Source organism: Zonotrichia albicollis, chromosome 2 (assembly GCF_047830755.1).
Source record: "Zonotrichia albicollis isolate bZonAlb1 chromosome 2, bZonAlb1.hap1, whole genome shotgun sequence".
Lineage (NCBI taxonomy): Eukaryota > Metazoa > Chordata > Aves > Passeriformes > Passerellidae > Zonotrichia > Zonotrichia albicollis.
The window spans coordinates 22,847,657-22,870,351 of NC_133820.1; the positions used below are offsets into that span (position 1 = coordinate 22,847,657).

The 22,695-nt window shown below is 40.8% G+C and overlaps 1 protein-coding gene across 2 annotated transcripts in view; it reads left to right on the forward strand.

The window, feature by feature from the left end:
* Positions 1 to 15,618, forward strand: part of TAB3 (TGF-beta activated kinase 1 (MAP3K7) binding protein 3) — a 44,185-nt gene extending 28,567 nt beyond the window's left edge. Inside the window, exons 3-7 of one of the 2 annotated variants that reach the window (XM_074534578.1) lie at positions 384 to 1,515; positions 4,910 to 5,070; positions 7,165 to 7,258; positions 8,804 to 8,887; positions 11,047 to 15,618. In XM_074534578.1, coding sequence (XP_074390679.1) covers positions 384 to 1,515; positions 4,910 to 5,070; positions 7,165 to 7,258; positions 8,804 to 8,887; positions 11,047 to 11,195 — 1,620 coding nt within the window. In that variant the 3' untranslated portion in view covers positions 11,196 to 15,618. Of the gene's footprint in view, positions 1 to 383; positions 1,834 to 4,909; positions 5,071 to 7,164; positions 7,259 to 8,803; positions 8,888 to 11,046 lie in introns of both variants that reach the window. The other variant, XM_005484377.4, reaches the window with a different exon arrangement.
* Positions 15,619 to 22,695: the final 7,077 nt, after the last annotated feature.

A 22,695-nucleotide genomic window follows, 5' to 3' on the forward strand; every position in this document is an offset into this window, starting at 1 on the left:
GTTTATTTTGATTTGTGTTGTTACTAGAAGTAGTTAATTGTACAAACTTGTTCCTTGAAGAGCATGCAGAGAGGTGTAACCATTGCTTTCCCAAAATTGGACTTCTTTTTTTTTTTTGATGTGTCATAGTGTAACTAGTGTTACTGGAGCATTTTGCCAGCTGCAATGTGAGCTATGTATTACTCACATACTATGTCTCAAGTATCATCTTTATTTCACAATACCTGCGTAGGGAACATTACCCCTAGCTGTGTCCAAGCTAGGCCTTGGTTGTGGCCTCAGCTGAATGTTGAACACAGAGTGCTGACTCTTTCTGTGCTCAGTGTCAGTAATAGGTGCCTGTGACAGTAGTGACAGTAATAGGTGTCTGTTCTTGCTCCTAGAACAACAACAACCTCGATGCCTGTTGTCGAGCCCTCGCACAGGAGAGCAGCAAGTATTTGTATATGGAGTACCACAGCCCTGATGACACCAGAATGAACAGAAATAGCCTTTTGCACATTAATCTGGGTATTCATCCTCATACCAGCTACCACGTGGGGGATGGAGCTCAGCTGAATGGTGGCCGTACACTGGTACACAGCTCCAGCGATGGACACATTGACCCGCAGCGCACGGCAGGTAAACAGCTCATTTGCTTAGTCCAGGAACCACATTCTGCTCCCGCCGTCGTGGCAGCTTCTCCTAGTTACAATCCATTTTTTGTGAATGACCAGAATAGAAATGCAGCTACTCCTCCTCCACAGCCACCTCCACAGCCATCTTCCATACAACCAGGAATGAACACGTCTGCTATGCAAGGCCCTCCCACGTATATGCACATACCTCGGTACAGTACAAATCCCATTACTGTTACAGTATCACAAAACCTCCCCTCTGGACAGAGTGTACCCAGAGCTCTACAAATTCTTCCACAGATTCCAAGCAATCTTTATGGGACTCCTGGCTCTATTTATATTAGACAAACATCTCAGAGTTCTTCAGGACGACAGACTCCTCAGAATACACAGTGGCATTCGTCGCCACAGGGCCCAGTTCCACATTATACTCCTCGTCCTCTACCTGTATATCCACATCAACAGAACTACCAACCTTCTCAGTATTCTCCAAAACAGCCCCAGATCCCTCAGTCGGCTTTTCGATCTCCGCCCGCATCCCAGTGTCCGTCTCCCTTCGGCTCTCCTCAACACCAAGTTCAACCTCCTCAGTTGAGTCACCAGAGTTCACATGTTTTCATGCCTCCTAGTCCTTCCACTGTCCCACCCCATCCATATCAGCAAGCATCTCAGACTTTTCAAAAGCAAGGTGGTCACTCTGTATCGTACCTTCCTCCTTTTGCTGGACCTAGTTTATCCAAAGGTTCCATGAATAAAATAGAAATTACAGTTGAGCCACCGCAAAGGCCCGGGACTGCAATGAACAGAAGCCCTTCACCTATAAGTAATCAACCATCTCAACGAAACCAGCACCCGCTGTATGCAGCCACTACTCCTCCTTCAAGCTCTCCATCCAGAGGTATGTCAGGACAACCCAAACCTCCATTTAGTGTTAATCCAGTATATATTACCTACACTCAACCAGCTGGGCCTGCAGGTGCACCATCACAGTCTCCTAGGGTAATGGTGTCTCAGCCAAACCCAACCATTTTTAAAATCACAGTAGGTCGAGCACCGACTGAGAATCTTTTAAATTTAGTGGACCAAGAAGAGCGTTCTGCAGCACCAGAACCTATTCAGCCTATTTCTGTAGTCCCAGGATCTGGAGGAGAAAAAGGAAGCCATAAGTATCAGAGAAGTTCTAGTTCTGGATCAGACGACTATGCTTACACTCAAGGTAAATGTTTCACACTGCAAATTGTGGTTGTTGTAAAATTCATTTTCAGTTTGATTTTACTGCTTAATGAGAATTTTTGAACCTGTACAGAAAAAATAGAAACTGTGTCAAAAATCAGACAGTTTTTTTCTGATTTTTTTTAAGTACTGCCAAATTTCACTCTAATACATAAAGAATTTCTAAGGGTCCTAACGTTGCAGTTCTTTCATGTAAGGGGACTTTCTTAAAACACTGCAGTTAACAATGATAAGTAGTTTGTTCACGTACTGTGTGTCAGTTTTGTCAATTTTGTCAATTCTGCATTGAAGAACTGGGTCATAAATTTACATGTGGATTTTTATAATGTTTTGTATTTGTTCCATATTCAAGTATTTTAGAACACCTGGCTTCTGCATTTGGTTTAGATTGAAGAATATTAAGTCAAAGAGAAGAGAGAGAGATAAAATGCAGCTAAAAACCTTTGTGAATACAAATATGTTTTTAAAGGTAATAAAATAATTATTTTGAAGAACTTAAATCAAAAGTTCACTTCGTCCACTTAGAGTTTTCAAAGAGGAAGAAGAGATTGGCAGATAAATTTTAGGATGTATGTTCTGCACAGGGATAAAACATAGTTTTGATATATAAATGAAGAATTTGGTAATTCAGTAAAGAAAAAAAATATGAAGTTAACCCTAGGCTGAAAACTACTTTTCTTGGAGTCATCTTCTGTGTAGATTTGAAACATTTAAAATTGAGCAAGTGAATCAATCTGCAAGCATTCAAACCAGTGATTTGGATAATGACAGAATGATAACCTGCAACAGGTATTTTCTGGATTTGTGTTTGGAAAGAACAGTCTATTCCTCTGTTGTTCCTTCTAGCCTTTGCTTTACTTCAGAGAGCTGAAGTGAGAGCTTACAGTTCTTCTCTGTAGTTTTTGATTTCTTTCTTCACCTACTGCCTTTTGAGCTCTTCTAGCTCATCAACAAAGCTGTTTTGTACCTCATAGACCCAATTAGAAATTCTGTAGACCCAATTCTTCAGTAAAAATGAATGCCAGTAGGTCTGTAACTGAGGTCTTGTGCTTTGGTGATGTTGCTATTACAGCTTCAGTAGAGGTTGTCATTTATGTGAGAAAAATGCAAGTAGCTTCACATAGCTGTGAAAAACATGCTCTGAAATGTAAGACCTGGTTTTGCCTTTGGGCCTTCCATTAAATTTGTCTCTCTGAAAAGCAAACCAAATAAAACCAATTAGTGTATGCTTTTTGGGGTGTTTGCATTTGTGGCAGTACCAACCAGAGGTTTTTTTTATTGCTGCACTCTGAACTCTTGATAGAAATAAATTATAGAGGAATAAACATTTTATCTTTACTACCACTTTACTTTATCTTTACTACTCCTTTACTACCAAAGGAGTCCTAGAAAAGAGTATGTTTAACAGCTTAATTTAGGGAACAAGTTTGTTTAATTTTTGCTGGAATGTGAGCCATTGTTAAAAGTGTAACCAGAAATTCATTCTAGTTTCTGTACTTTGCTTCTTTGTAATATGAGTCATGTTTGATGAGTTGTACTAGAGTACAATGTGAAGCTCTGAAATGTAGTCACACCGCGTTGAATTGAAGGAATCACACAGAGAGAGGGTTTGGTAACAGTAGTGGAAAATCATTCAGTCTGATATCTGTACTTTTTCCTTAATTCTGCTTGCATGACTTATGCTTGCTACTTGAAAAAGTAGAGAACAGTTCTGTTAAATAATTCTGGTGCCTGTAGTGTAAAAACACCTGGTGTTATTCTTAGCTAGGCTCTTTGGTGTTCATTCGTTGGCCATGAATTGGTGAATCCATTCAAAATCCAAATTACAGTGCTACATTTTTGTTTGGAATGCTGATATGTGCTTCTAACAGGTTGGTGTGTTCTTCTTTTGCAGTAAGTTGTCATGGTGTTACTTACTTTTCTAATACTTTTTATCTCATATGTTAATATTCTTGGATAGTATGTGCTTTTCCTTTGCCTTTGTTGGATGGGATGAAGAAAAGGGCAAGTTCTGGCTGTGACTTTCAATGAAGTATCATTTTGCAGGTTCTACAGCTTCCTTGCTTTGAGCATTGTTTCATGAGCAGCATGTTTGTCTGAATACACACATCAAATGTCTTATTTTATTCTGTCCTAGCAGACTTCAATCAGGTAAAACCAGCCTGATCAGAAAGGATTAAGCACCACACTGACTTCGCCAGCTTTGCACCATGATGAAATACTGAGAAATGCTCTCTTCATTATGAAGCTGAATATTGTCTTCTAGCTAGTCAAAATTCTTTTCTTTGATTCTCTGGGAGCCCAACAGCAGTTTGTGACTGAGAGTCATAAATGTCAGTACCATGATAAAAATGAGGGAGTGACTCAACAGCAGAGAGAAGATGGGGAAATCGATCTGTTATAAAATTAAGGTGTGAAGCTCCTGAGCTGACTCAACTTTTTATTTTCTGGATTCTGTAGTTTTTGTTGAAGCTCTATAGTTTTCCCTCTGAACCCTTAGGAACTTACAGTGTTGAGAATTACAATATTTCCTGAAAAGCTAAAACTACTTTGAAGTTATACCATAGTTTATAATAGTAATGAAAAAAACAAATTTGGGACTGACATTTGGCTAATGTCTCAGGTCTGGTGTGTCAGCTGCTGTTGAGCTGCAGGTATGAAGTGTGTGTTACCTCCTGATCTTACCTCTGGTATATTTTTTTTTTGTCAGTAGAGTATTAGTATAACTAGGTTGCTGTTTCATCCTGAGAAGCTGTCTCCTTGTACAGGTGCCTTTGTATTTTTGAGACGAGAAAGACCAAATGCAAAAAAAGAAGTTTTGACCAAAATGGTAATAACAACTTTAAGTTACTGTACAAAATGTGGTTTTATTCTGGAAGAACTTGGTTCTAAATTGTAGTTCATTTGGCATGAAAGCATCTTCACACTGATATTTGGCTGCATGTCTGTGATCACCTTTTTTTTTCCAGAAGGGTCACTCATGAGTCTTACGCATAAGTTAAGAACTCAGTGTTCAGGTTTTGATGTGCTAGTAACTATTTCTTTGTGTAAAACATTAGCCTTGCTGTTACATCAACGGGCAAGGATGGAGAGGTTAGCAAAGGAGCTGAAGCTTGAGAAAGAAGAGCTTGAACGCCTGAAGACTGAAGTCAATGGCATGGAGCATGATCTGATGCAGAGGCGGCTTCGGAGAGTGAGCTGTACAACTGCAATTCCCACAGTAAGCAAGTTGTTAGTATTTTAATTCAACATACACGTTTTTTTTTGTGTGTTTTGATGAAGCTAAGGTACTGTTCAAAAATACTACTGAGTATAAAATCTTCAGTCTTTGGGGACACTTTAAGTACTTGACTCGTCATAAGCTAATTCTTGTAGTTGATGAAATGGATATGTGTGCAGTTCTCTTCGTATTCCCAGCAAAACTCAAAAGGTTATATGCATGTACTTTTGTGGACCACAGAACTGCATATACTTGGTTCCTTACCAACCAATAAAAGTATGTCCAAGTCTGTTCAATAAGCCTTAGCCATATAGAGCTTGGTGTCCATGCAGGAAGTTTTACCTTTTGTTTTTAAAAAGCTATTTTATTGTTTGAGTTGTTGCTTCTCATAGACAGTATTTCTCTTTTGGTATGTGCAGGATGTGCCAAATAACTTTTCAGTGTCAATGTTGCCTGAAATAGTTGGAACTCTCCTTTTAACCTTGTTGATTCTTCTTATCTGTGTGACTTGCACCTGCAAGTGACTCTAGCCCAAATATGTGTGTGGCTCTGATAAGGGAATTCATCTGGCTGAAAAATAGCTTCCACTGTGTGTAGTTGTTAAGCAAATCAGCTGAGACTTACTGGCTGTATTGACACAAACAATACACACAGGTGTGGGCTGGAAGACACAGAAGGGCTGTTGACTGCTTTGCTATGGCTGTTCTATGTCTCACCTGTTTCAGGGCAGCATTTGGCGCAGATGAACCTGGGAGAAGTTCAGAGGCACTGAGTGTGCCAGGATGAGGTTAGGAAAGCCAGAGACCAACTGGAGGTGAATCTGGCATAGAATTTCAAAGACCAAAAGAAAGGCTTCTGTTACTGCCACGGTGACAGCAGGAAGACCAGTGAAAATGTGGCCTCAGCAAGTTAGGGGGCATGGTTATGTAGGACATGGAAAAGGCATGAGATACTGAATGAACTACTTGGTTCAGTCTTTACAGTCCATCAGGAATCCCAGGTCCCAGAGACTCTGGGAAAAGTGTGAAGCAAAGAAGGTACACCCTTAATGGAAGAGAATCAGGTCAGGGAATGCTTAGGCAAAGCGGTCATACACGAGGTGTGAGTGCTGAGAGAGCTGGCAGCTGTCATTACTCCAGGTAATCTTTGGTTCATTAATGGTTTTTGGGAAAGTTCCCAAAGGCTGGAGGAGAGCAAATATCACTGATGTCTGCAACAAGGGGAGCACCCAAGGATCCACAGGTTGGTCAGCCTCACTTTGATCCTTGGGAAAGTGATTGAGCAGCCAATGCTGCTGACCCTTTCCAGGCACATGAAGGACAAGAAGTGGTCAGCAGCAGTCACATAGATTCACCAAGGGGAAGCCAAGCTTGGCCAATCTGGTAAACTTCTAGGATGCAAAGTCCTAGATGATCTCCAGAGGTTCCTTGCAACCTTGAATTTTCTGTGATTATGTGACTGTGATGCCGGAATGTATCCTAGGATAAAATGTGTTAGTGATTGATGCTGCTAGTATTAAAAAAGCTTTCCATTCCAGTAACTTAGGTTTCTTAATGGTATGCAAATATATGCACTTAAATAACTGATTATGCTGTTAAAAATAATTGCAGTCCTTCATCATTGAATGATTTAAATATACTGAGCTAAAAGGTTGGGCTTCTTGGATCTCCTTGGGTTGATGCAAATGAATAAACTTTTGACCTCATTCGGTTATAAGCAAGCAATAGTTAATGTGGGCTGCAGTTTGTATTCTGGTTTTGATTATCTTGATGCAGACTTGGGTAGCAAGTCATCCATTTATACAGAATTTAGTAACGTGTGTGGTTTTATAAACTTGAGCTCAGCTATGTCACCTTACTGATGAATAGTAATATTAAGTAACTTGACAGGTTTCCTCCTCACATACCAATAGAAGAATGTTTTTTAAGGGCAAGTGAGTTAGGAATAGTAGGCCAGACACTTGGGACTTCTTTCAGTGCCTTATCTATACTCAGTTTTTAGTAAAGCTGTTAACAGAGATATAGCAATGTTATTTCTATTTCAAATAAGATGCTGACTTTCCCACAATTACTATTTTGGGATGTTTCTTTCTAGCCTGAGGAAATGACCAGACTGAGGAGCCTCAACAGACAACTCCAGATAAATGTTGACTGTACACTGAAAGAAGTTGATCTCCTTCAATCTAGAGGTATTGAATTGATACTTTTAAAGAAACATCGTTTGGATGTGGTCACAAATGTGAGTCTGCTGGAGGTTAGGAAGGCTCTGCAGGGCCTCTGGACAGGTTGGACCAATGGGGTGAGGTCAATGTTATGAGGTTCAAAAAGCCTCACAACAACCCCAGGCAGAGCTACAGGAAGGGTGTCTGGAAAGGCCAGGAGGAAAAGGAGCTGGGGATGTTGGTCAGCAGCAGCTGAACATGATCCAGGTGTGCCCAGGGGGCCAGGAAGGCCAATGGCACCTGGCCTGGATCAGCAATAGTGTGGCAGCAGGACCAGGGCAGGGATTGTCCCCCTGTGCTCGGCACTGGTGAGGCCACACCTCAAATCCTGTGTCCAGTTTTGGGCCTCTCACTGCAGGAAAGGCATTGAGGGGCTGGAGTGAGTGCAGAGCAGGGCAGCAGAGCTGGGGAAGGGTCTGGAGAGTCATAGGAGAAATGGCTGAGGCAGCTGTGAGTGCTTAGCCTGGAGAAAAGGAGGCTCAGGGGGACATCATTGCTCTTTACAATAATGTGAAAGGAGGCTGTGGTAAGGAGCAGTCTCTTCTCCCAGGTAACAAGTGACAGATGAGAGGAAACAGCCTCAAGTTGCACCAGAGCAGGTTTAGATTGGATTTTAGGGAAAATGTCTCCAGGGCAAGAGTTGCCAAGCATTGGAACAGGCTGCCTAGGGAAGTGGTGGAGTTGCCATCCCTGGAGGTATTTAAAAAACCTACAGATGCAGCTCCTGGAGACATGGGTTAGTGATGGATTGGCAGTGCTGGGGTAGCAGTTGGACTCAATGATCTTTGAGGTCTTCTCCAACCAAAATGATCCTATGGTTCTAATATGCCATGTGCTTAAATGTGAATATATGGAGTTTTTAGAGTTCAATTTATATTAGCAGTGACACCTCTAAAAGAAGGTGGGTGTTTTTTCAGTAGCAACCTAATAAACTTGGCTTGCTAATACTTCTGTTGGCCAAGTTAAATTCCATTAGCAACAAAGTGGTGACATAAAATGACTTTGCCAAGAGCATATTAAAAAAAATATTACTCCTTTATGAAGATCCTTCACTTAGAATTTTAACTTCTTGCTGACACAAGCTGTGGCCAAATAATACAGAACTGAACAATGAGTTGCAACAAACAGGCTGACAAACAGAAATTTACTAGGGTTTTTAAAAGTCTTTTTTTAACAGAAACTTGTCTTAAATAGAATCAGGATTAGGAATAGATTAGGATATGCACAGTCCTTTTTTATCAAGGAAGTATCCTGTAGCAAGATGTACATTTCACATGTTTTCATGGCAATGCAAAATGTTGAGCTGGAGTTGATTTTTCAGTATGGGATTGCCCTGCTAAAAATTACTGTGATTGACAGAAAACTAAAATTATATGACAAAACTTGTGCAAAAGCTAAGATATAATGTCATAATAAGATGATGTATGAAATAAGAAGCCTTTGGATGTTTATGTCACTTGCATAGGCATTTAAATAACCTTCACCTTACACTTTCTTTTTCTTTTCTGACAGGAAACTTTGATCCAAAGGCCACATGTAACTTCTATGATAACATAGAGCCTGGTCCTGTTGTGCCACCAAAGCCATATAAGAAAGGTAGGTCAACAAACAGGCATTATCACCAAATCTGCATTGAGTGAGGTTTTTTTTCTTTTTAAACAATCCCTGTGGTGGCAGGAAGCAGCTTTAGTTATTTCACTTTTCTGTTTATAATTCAAACCAGAACATTTTTCTATAAGTGCAGTAATCCTGGTTACAACTTGTTTTCCTCAGGCAGACTGTTGTGAATGAATGTTCTGTTAATACCACCTTGATTATAAACAGTTATTCCCTACTAGAAAAAAGAGCTGAAATAGCTAGTGTGGTATCCTATGCTCTGATACAGAAAAAACAACAATCTTTTCCCTGAAAATGTTATGTGTGAGAAGATTTATAACATTGTGTCTGCTCTTGCTGTACCTAGCATGCACTGCACTTGTTAGTGGAAAGGAAGCAGCTCTTCTGAATCAGTAATCCCGTGGTCTCCCTGACACTCCAGAGTTAGTAAATGAGTTCTGGTTGCTGATAACACTCCACAAAGGTTTCTGTAGATGAATTTTGAATTCATATTAGGAAGTTTTCCCCCTTTTTTGAAGCAAGTGTTTTACCTCTCAATGTAATAAAATTATTGCTGTGTGGAAATTTAGAAGAAAGAGAAGGCCTAGAACTGTTTTTTGTGGCTCAAAGAAAAGGTAATTCTGGGAGGAGTTCCCTGCATTAGGTGGTAGTGTCCAGGAAAGCAGTAGCACCAGGTGAGCCATGGTGTGCCTGGCTGGAGTCACCTTAAATTGCGGTGATCATGCTGTTGATTAAGGAGTTGTTAAGTTTGTGGTGCTTGAAAACATTCTCTTAATTACACTACAATATTTAATGTATTATTTCAAAGCAAAACAATGTGCAAAACTCACATGAAATGAGTTATTTTATTTGGCAGTTAGGAGGATAGTGCCTTGTAAGGATTTGTACAGCAAGCTTCCAGGTTTTGTCTGCCAGCTTATCAGAGTTCAGTTGTAGGGCTGCTGTACTGTATTCAGAGCTTGGATTGTTACATGGAGGCATCAAATTTTTTTTGTTGTTAAATAATAAATATTGTTTAATATTGAGCTGTTGGAAGCGTGGGCAGCCAGACGGGTGTGGGCAGACAAGGGTGTGCTCTGTGCTGCCATCTGGCCAGGCAGTGGAACACAATGAGTGCCCACACTGAGGAATTTGTTGAGGTCAAGCACTGCTGATGTGGCTGTGACTGTGCAGCTTCTGGCCAGGAGACTGCATCTAAGCAAAGAGATTACTTTTATTTCCTTTGTTAGCCTCTGAAGACTTCAGTACTGTTTGCACTAAGGTTGTAATCAGGATCTGCTGCATTTCTTAGCAGGTAGGGCAGCAACTGGAAATTACTTTGTGTGCAGTTACAAATTGCAGACCTTTGTTAGACATGAGTTCACTGATGTTTAGCAGCTGGGTATCCCAGCCATACCCTCTAGGTATGTGTCAATGTTAATAAGTATTAACATTTTCTAACGTGTTTCCACATCCTGGGAGTATTCCTTACTTATAGTAGATAACCTGAGGTGGTGTCAGGTGACGTGGAAAACTGAGTGTTTCTGTGGGTTAAGGCCTATTGTGTGTTTTGCATATGTACTGATTTTATGAGTGAAAACAGACTTAAATGCTGATTCATGTACATATATCCCTGCTTCAAAGGCATGAGGAAGAAATTGCCTTGTTTTGAAATAGGGCTGTCATTTTATTTTTAGATTGTATTCTTTTTCAGCCTGAGTTAATGCTAGAAATAATATGTGTTTTGTCAGACTGCTTGAAGCAACTAAGTTAGAAGTAGTTTTCCCTTTCAGGTGAAGCAGGGTTATTGTAATAAAATATTTGGAAATAGGCTGCTGTGTGTAAACCTTAACAGGATGGTGCTGCAGTGCCAGTAACAAACTTGTATGCTTTAAGCTGTTAAACCTTTAGCAGCATCAGTGACCTAACAGGGATGAGTTCTCTTGTTGGTTATAAGGTGTTACAGTTAAGTGGCTCTTCGCAGAAGTGAAATACTTCAAATATTCAGATTTCACAAACTGAATGAGAAGGGCTTTAGGAAGAGGTTTCCATGTTCATTTTAAGATCAACTGTTTAATTAGGTGACCTTTCAGTAGTGTTATCTTATCTGTTAATCTTTCTCTGCTGAAATAAAATGTTTTCTTTTGGCTTTTCTCTAGATCATCAAAACAGCTCCAAACAGACTCCACGGACTCAGCCAAGAGATGAAGACTTTGAAGGAGCCCCATGGAATTGTGGTAGCTGCACCTTTCTAAATCACCCAGCACTAAATCGCTGTGAACAGTGTGAAATGCCACGATACACCTGAAATTCAGGACAGGGCTGCACTGGGTTGAACACAGGCTCTCAAGCCAACAGCTGTAAGAGAAGGAAACATGGGGAACCTTTCAGTCCACCTGCCCGGCCTTTGCCAGTCAACAATCTTCATACTGCAAGGGGTGGGGGTAATGTGCTAGGATGTTTCTGCTTCTGCTGCACTAGAAAATAAATAAATTAAGAGTTAAATTCCTTCCCATTGTAGTGAGCAAAGCAGAAAACGAAACCTGAAAATGTAAAAGGATTAATTTTGAGAAGAATGTATGCAGGAAAGCAAATAACTACTGGTGTTTATCCCTGTGGTTATAGTTACTGCTTAGTGGCTCTAAAAACAACCAACCCAAAACTACTGGTTTTTTAAAGAAAATTATAGGACTCGTAGTAATGGTGTGAAGTGTTACACTTAACCAGAAAAACTGAAGAGCCAGAGCTGACTTAACCTGGCCACAGCTAGCTGGAAAATAAAGGCTCCCTGTGCTTCTAGATTGTAAGCTACTGAAAAAGAAGACAGGTAAATGCAATGATAAATTTTGCGATGTATAAAAAAAAAACAAGGAGAAGGGTATTTGTAATTGCTGCTTTTTTTCAGGGTAACTTATGTCTACAAAAAAATTGCTGTTTGAAATAGTGACCTGAGGTGACTCAGTGAGGAACAGTGTGAGTGTTTCAGAGAGTGTAATCAGAGGTAATTTTTTACAATCCCGTTTGCTTGTACAGTGCCCACCTGGCTGTGTCAACACTGGTAATAAACCGAGAATGAATTCTACCACGTTGCAGATGAAAATCCTGCTGCATGCTTTCATTGGGCCTTCGTGTTTCCAAGCTCAAAGGATGCTTTTCTACACAACCTTCTGAGCCTGTGCTGTGCAGCAGCACAGTGAGATATGCCATGCACAGGCTACTCCAAATTCCATTTGGAAGACTTGGGCTCAGCCATGGTTGTGTTTGAGAAGAGTTTGTACCCAGTTCCTTAGGCCTTTTCAGCTTCCAATTTGTGAAGAATTCATGGTGTTTACAGCACAGAAGGTACTTTGTGCCCCAGATCAAAGTTAGCTGAAAAATGATTAATCAGCTCTTCAGTAAAGGTTTATTTGCACATTATTAATAAACCAGCCTGTACAAAATAGCAGATGCCAGATCCTGAAGAATTACACACTGCATTCTTTCTATTTTGGTCAGGAAATATTTGTCATAGGTTAAAGAACACGAGACTTGCAATTGAAAATCCTACTGGTACTTATCTGCCTATGATACACTGTATTCTAAAGGTGATGTTCAATCTGTCTGGATGCTTCAGGCTGCTGGAATAAGCACTCGATACTTTGAGAGCGACCTTGGGTTTGGGCAGCTGAATGATTCTGTGGCACAACTGTGTGCCTGAGTAGGGTGTTCTGTGTACTGGTCAGGGGCTGGTACAGTGCATTTGAGTTTTTATGGTATAACTTCATCACAATTCAGAGATGCAGCCAAGCACTTCAGCTGAATTATGGTAATTAACTCGGTAAAGCAAAATTTGCTATTAAATTTACCATGAGAGTTTGAAACTACTTCATTTTAAGCTCTTCTTAGCTCATGGCAGCCACATCCATATTGTCAATTACCACAGTTCACTCGATGTGTGATAACATGCTAAGCTGTGGTAGAACAATCATGTCTGAATCCTTATTTAAAATAAAGCAGCATTTGCAAGGGGTGGGTGGAGAAAAACTCATCTTGACTGCATTGCTCAATCTGGTGTCTTCTTTCCCCACAGTTTATAAAGACAACAGTAAGAACCAAACTGTTGATCTTAGATGAGGAACCAATATTTTATCTGGCATTTTTCAATATGTTCTTGCACTAAATCTTCAGGGTAAGTTAAAATAAGCTAAGAGATCTCCAGCAATCAGTGTGCACCACTAATGAGCAAAACTAAGTCAAAGGCATCAGAGATAGTTTTCCTTCCTTCCCTGTGATTTACACTGCTGTGAGGGGAGCTCATCACATGTGGAAGGGGATAAGAAAGTTACTGCCAGTTACTGTCAGCTGAAATTAAAAGCCAGGTATTAATTTTGTGCATGTCAGTGGACAGTTTCACAAAACTGAGAACTAGAAAACAGATGAGCAGAAGCATAGCTGTTATCAGCTGCATAACAAATGACTCCAAACAATACCAGTAACTTCATGGCTTTTCTATCCTGATGCCTTTGCCATTGTATTATTTCAATTTTCTGTTCCTTTGTACTTCTGGTGAAGTTCTAGAAGCATTTGTTTTTGCTGGAATTACAAAAAAGATAGCAACTGAAGTGACAGTCAGCAAATGAGAGTAGGGGTGTCATGCAAAAACACAGTTGTGCCATTTTCAGACAGAATAGATGCTACTTTCAAAGGAGGAGGTGCAAATATGCATTCAGTCCAAAAATGCCCTGAACTGCAATAACCTCACATGGAGACTTGCAAATCTTAGTCCCAGCTTCACCAGAGGAAGAGAAGGAGGGCTGCCACCACAGCAAGACACTCATTGGAAGAGCAAGTGAGTGCCATTAAATTGAAAAATGAATCCTTTGTACCAATGACTTTACTTGGTTTTTTCAATTGCTCTCATTTGTTGCTTGTACAAACAAAGAAAACCACCACACCCTTCTGTTGTATTCTTTTACTTGTAAATCCCATATTCAAACTTTAATAGTAAAGACTTGACATGGTGCTTGAATATTTCTAGTTTGTTAGAATGTAATTGTATTTTGAATATTGGAAGATCCATTTTCCTTCTGAAAGCAGGCGATGCCATTCAAACCCCAACTGAATTGTAGATTATACCAAAAAGATTGGTTTATGGAATATTTATTGAATGCACATAAAACCCTAATGTCAGCTGGCAACAAAATGCACTGTATTGTATAAAACTTGTGTGTGTGTGAGTGAGAGAGAGAATGTTGGGATGCTGATGCTGTTGATTTAATGCACTACTTGTATTTTCTTTTTTCCTTAATGACTGAGCTTTCCCTCAACAATGCTACTAGATTGGTAGAGTTTGTAACTGACTTGGACATTCAGTTATTCAAAATGATCTCATTGTTCATTGAAATTTTATAAAGCTTATTTTATATTTACTGTGCTATTAAGATGAATTCCCTTTAATTATAGGATACTACTGTAGCTCTTGAAAAGTTTATTTAGAGTGGGGCTTGTGGAAAATTATTCAGAACATAGTAAACCAAAAAAAATCCTGAACTTTGGATCTACTTTTAATTTGGTGTAATTATTAGTCTTGTTTGGGTGAAGAGGAAGGGGGTGGGAAAGGAAAAGGAAAGGAATACTTTGTAAAATGTAGTCTTAGATCAGATTGAATTGTGTATCTGTGTGTCTGTTGTATGTGTGTGTTTCCCTTGAAAAATGGGAGGTGTGGTGAAAAGGTGTAATAATTCTTAAAAGAGCTGGTCTCAGTACTTTCTGATTATGATATGCTACTGAATCACGTTTGTTTTTATTTTTAAACCCAGCTTTTCTCTCAATTACTTTTATCTCTCCCAGCTATACATCTCTCACTTCAATTTCTAAATACTTTTCAATTTCTAAATACTTCTGCATTTAATATTGATTGTAAAATCCCTTGAAACTGAAATAGAAATACTTGAGTTGAAATGGGGACAAAATAAAAACAATAAAGAATGTTTTAAAAAAGAATGTGAGAATATTAAATATGTTAAAAACAAGCTTGTCATCAGGATGATAGTTCTTTTAAAATGCAGTGGTGTACCCTAGAATGTGAACATGACTGTCCTGATGAGAAGTGGATGGTTGGACATAAAGAATTCAACAGCCAATTTGGTACCACAGAATTGATGTGCTCTGTACTGCAGCGACTCCAAATGCCACACGGAAGGAAGACATGCACAGATATCACATTTCACAGTCAGTTCTGTCTCTGTGTGCAGCTGCATTTGTTTTTGTTTCAAAAAGTCAATCTTATATGAACCCAGACATGACTGAGTTTTGTCACATTTCTTCAGTTGGGGCTTTCATTGCTGTATATGTCCATAAATGCAAATATTTTTCTTGGAATAATCAGAAATCAGTGGAGTTAATGCAATATTATAATCCTGGATTTCCAGTATCTTTGAAACCAATTTTAAAAAAACTGTGTTCTTGAAACTTATTTATTTATGGTGGCACCAGTGTATCTAATCCATACTTCCTGCTGTGTGAAACCCTGTTAAATTTTTTCATTAAAAAAAGGAAGACACGATCTTGTTTAATCCTGTATATATGGTGTCTACATTCTAGATTTGTGTATGCTGTGAATGAACTTATTACTAAGAGATGAAATTGTATAAAAGCATTCAGAGGCTATGCATGCATGGTACCTCCAGAAAGTGCATACTCCAAGTTGCAGATTCCTGCAAAAATAAATTAATAAAACTAAGCAAACATCACATCCTGCATTTGTTCTCGTATGTAGTAGGAAACATTTTTAAAGTACAGCCTTTTTTGGCCTTCATAGCCTGATTGTTTCTGGTCTCTCACTTGGACCTGTAGCTGTACCAAGTTTGTTTCAGGGCTTTTGGGGTTTTGTTTTGGTGATCATAAGGTATTTGCTGAATATTTAACTGGGGTCTAAATCTTGTTCTCATGAATGTGCATGAGCAGGAATCCCATTTAGATGATGGATATTGTGTGCAGCTTCTGCTGTGGAAGCAGGACTTAGCATGTTCAGGGTGTGAGGTGGCCTCAGCACTTCTCCCTTGGACAGAAGGTTGTTCCCAGAGCAGCTTTGCTGCTGCAGCCCCTCGGGGCTGGGGCCTGGGTGGTGCCTGCAGTACCTGCAGCACACGAGTCCCTCTGCTGCTTTAACCCTTGGAAAGGCGCTGCCCTGGGAGAGGGGGAGAGGTGGAAGTGCACAAATGTGAGTGCAGGCACTTCCTAGGGCTGTGTTCTCCATGGTATCAGCAGCTCTGGAGCTGTGCCCTGCTGGGTTCTGCCCACACACACTGAAGGTCCTTCAGCACCTTCCTGCTCACAAACCTGCTGAACTTCAGTCAGGAAACACAGGTAAGAACTTCGTTCTGCATTCCTTTTGCTAAGTTGACTTTATCACAGTCTCAGGAGACATTTGTATTTTAATTAGCATTTAATTTTTTTCACTTTAGAAGTCATTGCAGTTGGAACAGATTAAAAACAAAAAACAGACCAAAAAACATACAAAACTTGAGATACGTGTAATGTATATTGTGCTAACAGAGACCATGCAGAGCCAAAAGACACCAGTGTAACAAGATCACCATTTTTTGTTGTTTCCCTGAAGTCCTGAGGAGGCAGATCTGCCTGAATTGCATAAAGGTGGTTGATTGATTCCTCAGGATAACTTGGCTTTGGCAGCAGTGAACTGTGTCTTAAATCTGTGGCTGTTTGAGAGATAGTTTGTCCTGTGGTCTGGTAAATATTCCTGGAATGCAGTGCTGCTGCTTCTGCTGAGAACAGTCCATGCTGTGATGGACAGGTACTGTGCGTTCTCTGTTGCACCATCTCTGGTTGTAAATGCACTTTTTGAAGGAGGTGGTTGATGCCTGGCTTTGAATGGGACTCCAAGTGTTAGTGGGCTGCCTGAATTTTTATAGAAACCTTGTGAAGCTGCTGAAGAAGGGGCTTTGTTAATTTTTAGCTGGAGGGTCTGTGATTATCACGTGTTCTAGTTTGACAGTAAAGCCAGGCCAGACCTGGAAAAGCCTTTTTCAGGGGCACCACTCTGCTTCAGAAAATATTCTGTTTCTCTAGAAAACAATAATGTATTGAGTTAAAAACAAAACAACAACAATGAAAAAACACCTCTGCACGTAATTTTCCAGATAGGCAAGACTTACAACCTTGCATGTATTTGCTGCTTTTGCAAGCTTCATTTTGAAAATACAGATTCATTGTCCCTTCTTCCTTCTTGAAGTTAACAAAACCTCTCTTCCCTGGTTTACTTAAAAATGAAGTCAATATGGTTCCTTTACTGCTTTAGAAACTAAGCCACAGAGCCTGGGAATTAAAGATGTGCAATGCAGGTGCTACTTTGCTTTTGACTAAAGACTTCTTATTGTTTTTTTTTTTTTAAAGTTTTAGGAAAAGAAGTTTAGGGAAAACATGGAATACTTCAGGAAAAAAGCTGCTAGGTGGGGAAAGTTTTCATGGGTTTGAATGTGATGTTCTGATTCCAGACTGGTACAGCCCAACAGTGTGTTCTGCAGTTGGTGCCAAGTTCTGGCTTTGGTTGCAGTGATGCAATAGTCACAGCTCAAATATTCATCCCAAACTCTCATTGGCTCTCTGCTGGATTGTTCTGAAGTACCCCAAACCAGTCTTGCACATTTCAGGCTTGGGGGATTATGTTTTATTATTTCACCTGAAATTATTACTCTCTACTTTTGAGCCATTCAGTTAAATCCAATGATTTTGCGAGACAGGAGTTGGTTTTGGCAGTGCCTGTGTGCTGGGGAGTGCCTGGTGTGACTGCCCGCAGTCAGATCCACGTGGAGGAGCCCCCTGAGCCAAGGATGGGGACAGTGACACAAAGACACTTTGCACGTGAGTCATGGGAGTAAGCAGGGTCTGAGAAAACTTTGTAAAGAACTTGTGCTTTATGAGAGCTGGGGAATCCTTCCCTTAATTAAGTTTGTGTGTGTGCCTTGCTTTGCTTCATGGTAAATCTTTGGTGCTGGAGAGCCTTGGATGACTTTCATCACCACAGATCCTGAAGCTTCATGGCTTGGTTCCTGTTCCAGGTAACTGATTTTACATTTCCCCTGACCTCCCTTTGTCTCAATATTCATTGTTCATAAACTTGTCATCTTTTTCTCTTTTTTGATGCCAGACATCCTCACTGGCTGTGTTTGTGTGCTCCCACCTCTGCAGGATCCACTGTGAGGATCATCCATGGCAGCCCAGCAATAGCAGGGAGTTAAACTAAATATGGGATTGTGTTTGCAGGGTGCCCATGGCAGGAAGGAATGATGCATCTGACTCCGTGCTCTCAGAAGGCTAATTTATTATTTTATGATACTGTATTATATTAAAGAATGCTATACTAAACTATACTAAATAATACAAAAAGGATACTTAATGAAGGCAAAAAGGATAATAATGAGAACTCGTGACTCTTTCCAGAGCCCCAGCACAGCTTGACCCTGATTGGCCAATGAGTCAAAACAATTCACAGCAGAATCCAATGAAACAATCACCTGTTGATAAACAATCTCCAAACACATTCCAAAGGAGAAAAACACAGGATAAGCAAATCAGATAATTATTGTTTTCCTCTGAGGCTTCTCAGCTTCCCAGGAGAAAAATCCTGAGCGAAGGGATTTTTCCAGAAAATATGAATGCCACAATATGGCTACAGTATTTCAGTATTCTGGGTGAGACTCAAATCATCTGTGCTCCAAGGAGGGAAATGCAGATGTTTTCATGAGCTGTAAAAACCACCAAGTGTGTGGAATTCCCACGTGGCGGTGCTTGGCTTTAAAAATGAAAGCGAGTTTATTGCAGCAATGAATGCAGAGTGTGTAAATGTCTCCCAGTAGTTTTCAAAGCTGTTCCTTACAACTGGAAGTGAAAAATAACCACTTTGCTCTTTTTCCAGCTCACAGGTTCTACTGGCATCACATTTGTTCTAAAAAGGAAACTGTTTTGAAAGAAATTCTCTGCCCTGACAAATGAGGGACTCTTCCATATCCAGAGGAATAACTTACTGTCTCCCAGATACTAATTTTGTATTTATGTCTGGGTTTTTCTAGCTTCTGCAGAACTTCAGATCATTGTAAGCTCATGTTCTTTTTCAGCTATCACATTTTTCCACCCACCTTTGCCAGCTGCAGGCAAAGGCCTCTCCAGGCTCCTGTGGGTCACTGCCCTGTGACAGACGGACAGACAGACACACACACACACACACGTGTGACCTAGATGTGATACATCTGTCATGCCACTTTCGTATGGGAAGAGGTCAACACTTGTGCTGTACCCTTAGGATTCAGAAATCCCAGCACCCTCAAGCATGAGCTCCTCTCATGGTCCTGGTCACTTCTCAGAGCATTTCCTTCTCTGTCTCTGATTTTGGGGCAGCCAATCTGAACTACTTTTGAAACTGCAGATTTAAGAGTTTAGTGACAGAATTTGTGAAGAACTACAGCCAGTTGCTATTTTTATTGATAATATTCAGTATTCAGCTGTGAGAAAAGTAAGGTGATAGTGAGGAACATTAAGAGAAAGATGTGTTGGTACCTTGGTGTAGTTATTCACATTAAATACTGTGTTCAGGACATTGGGATTCACTTCTGCTGGTGGTGGTTATCTTTCCAGGTGGGAGACAATCAGTTCCCTGGACCTGCTGGCCACTCCTCTTTGATACAGCCCAGGACACCATTTGTTTTCTGGGCTGCAAGTGCCCATGGCTGGCTCAGGGCCAGCCTCTGATCCAGCAGCTCTCCCAAGTCCTTTCCTGCAGCTCTTCCCCCAGCCTGAGCTACTGCCTGGGATTGCCCAGGCCATGGTCCCGTTAAACTGCATGAGATTCCCATGGTCCCACCTCTCAAGCTTGTCCAGGTCCTTCTGGATGCTCTCCTCTCCTTCAGGCTTGTCACCTGCATCCTCAGCTTGGTGTCATCTGAAAGCATGCAGGGAGGGGCACTTGATCACCAAGTTTGCCATTATTGTCACTGTGCCCTTGTTGCCCTCTTCTCAAAAGCCATGAAAAAGGGTCAGATAAAATATAAATGGTACTTTCAATATTATTTTGTAATAAATAAATAGCGATTAAACAGCCTAATTATCTCTCTGATTTCCTCTTTCCTACTCAAGGGGGTGCACAGCACAATGCAGCTCATTAGCTCAGGGATGATTCTCAGGAATGCACCAACATAAACATTCTGCCAAGTAGTATATTCAGCTTGCCACCATTTCAAATATCAGGAATGAAAAGTCTGCAGCAGATTAGGCGCCTACATGTGCTGTAGGGAGAGATATAATCTAGATTCAGGCCCTAAATGTCACATCTTCACTGAAAACCCTATTGCTTTTTTTCTTTTTCCTTATTTTTTGATTTATTTTTTTAAGGTAAGGCTGCCAGATGTGCTGCACTAATTCTGAAAGGTGCACTAGTAGATTAAATCTACATGGTGTGGTTTTGCTCATCAGCTTTGACAGGAGAAGATGCTGGTAAAATCTAAAACTCCTTCAAGACAAACTTCTCAGTCTTCAGGTATTTATTCCCACACTGCAGCAGTTCAGGATTTCTGACCGGTTAATCCCAAAACCCTTTTCTAAGATTTCAGACATTCCCTACAAAGAACAACAGTATTACTTGAGCACTGAAACAGTGCCCTGTTCCTCCCAGGAGGAGAAATAGGAGAAGTAGAAGGCAAAATCTCCAGCTCTGTGGCCATGGGAGCAGTTAAAACTTGCTCTGCATCCATCAGTTTTATCATCCCTGGCAGATTTTGAAAGCAAAACCAATATGAATTAGTTTCAATTTACATTGGTGTCATGCTTGGGCCCCTCCAAGGTAATTTGTTCTTTTGTTTCTCTCTTTCCAATATACAGAGTTTTGCAATTGCTGTGGTGTCGTTCCACTGCTGTTGAATCTTGGTTCATTTAACAAAGAAAAATGTTCCTCACAAAGGGAGTATCCATGATATGAACCACAAGATGGGTACTCTTATATGTTTTGGGGTTTTTCTACATCTGATAAAAAGATATTGATAGTTTTACCTGATCTTTACCTGCCCTGCTAGCAGGATGTTTGGGAGGGTAGATGTGTGTGTATACAAATATAAAATAATCCAGTTTACTGAGCTGGTCCCAGAGGGGCTGATCACTTGCGTACACTGAATTGACCATCTCAGAGCTGAGCAGGTTAAAGCACATTGTTTCTGGGCATTGTCCAAGCCTGTGGAACACTGACAGCCCTGGGGCACCCATCACCTCTCTGGGAAGCCTGGTCCAGGTTTTGATCACCCTTTCAGTAAAGAAATGCCTCCTAACACCCATTCTAAATCTCTCCTAGTGCAGTTTTGAACCACTTCCACTGACATGTCAGTGTCTACAGTGAGCTGCAGGACCTAAAAACTGTCAGTAAAAGATTTCTTACATTGCAAGAGTCCAGAGATTTACCTGGACAAAGTAATTTAAAGGAATTGAAGCCCTAGAAATGAACTCATACAATCTGCTCTACAGCATCCCCAGTTTCCAAAGGTGTCTAAAACCAATCAGCATTTCTACTTGTGCCCAAACACTTGATTCTACATCCAAATAAACCTGAATGGCCTGGAAAAAATGGTAAAGGGTGGTGTGAGTGCCTAGAGAAACCTGATCTTTACAATGTTTGTGTAAGAGCCTGAAAGCCAGGGAAAGGAGGATACAGCGACTGCACTTCTTAACTTCTTGTTCAGTTCTAACTGCAGAGAAACAACTTTTTTCCCTCTGGGAACTGACTTCTGGTCTTATAATGTGTAGATTGTTTGTGTTCTCAGCATCTGAGACTGCAGTGGGCATTAATCTGTGAGCCATGCCAAGCACTGCCAAGGCAGTCACCAATTTTTGCTTGTAACACCAAGGCTGCCACTCAGCCAAAGCTTCCCCTTCCAAATCCTGGAAAAACCACACAAAACAAGGGTAAATTTCTGGAATATGACAAAGTGCACCTTGGTAATGTCATGGAATAAATTCAGATTCAGAGACAGGCGTTGTATCAGTAGGCATGGGGCTCTCAGGGTGATGTCTTTCTAGGGGCTCAGCGGTCAGTTTTACTGAGTTTCATGAAGATCCACATGCACAGCCCTGTGCAGAGCAAACCTGCTGATATCATCAGTCCTTTGCTAGAGGCAGTAAATTACCAAGCACGACCTGCTGAGCACCCTTCTCTGGAGGTCAGCCCTGCTGCTGTGTCACTTGGTAAAGCTGAGATAAGCCATAAGCCAGGGGAATGCCTGGAAAGCTTTTCTTTCCCTCTCTCCCAAGCAGACTCATCAAACAGTTCCATTAATCCTGAGCTGGGATAATGAAGTACTCTCCTGACAAAACAAGGGAAGGAAGCTATTTTTGAGCAGTTCAGCAGCTGACCTTCAGGAGGACAGCACTGGAGCCAGCACATTCCCACAATATCCTCTGCCCCTGAAGGGGTGAACCACAGGAACAAACACTGTGGTTTTGTTCTGTCACCCACCAGGAGCTGAGCCCAAACCTGTCACACCCCAGTGTGACCCAGCCATGGCATTGGGCACCCTGCCAGAAAACACCAGCACTGCTGTCCTGATCAGTCCTAGGCACCAAAATTAATTCTGTACAGTCTTCATCTCAGTGCAAGCCATTGGGCAGCTGCTGGAGGGAATCATTGGGAACAAGTCATGGTTCATGGTTAAAAACCCCTACATCAACTTCTAGGTGCTGTCAGAAAAATCTGCTTTAATAAATGCCAATATAATGTGAATTAACTACTTTATAAAATCACAGAATCATAGAATATCCTGAGTTGGAAGGGA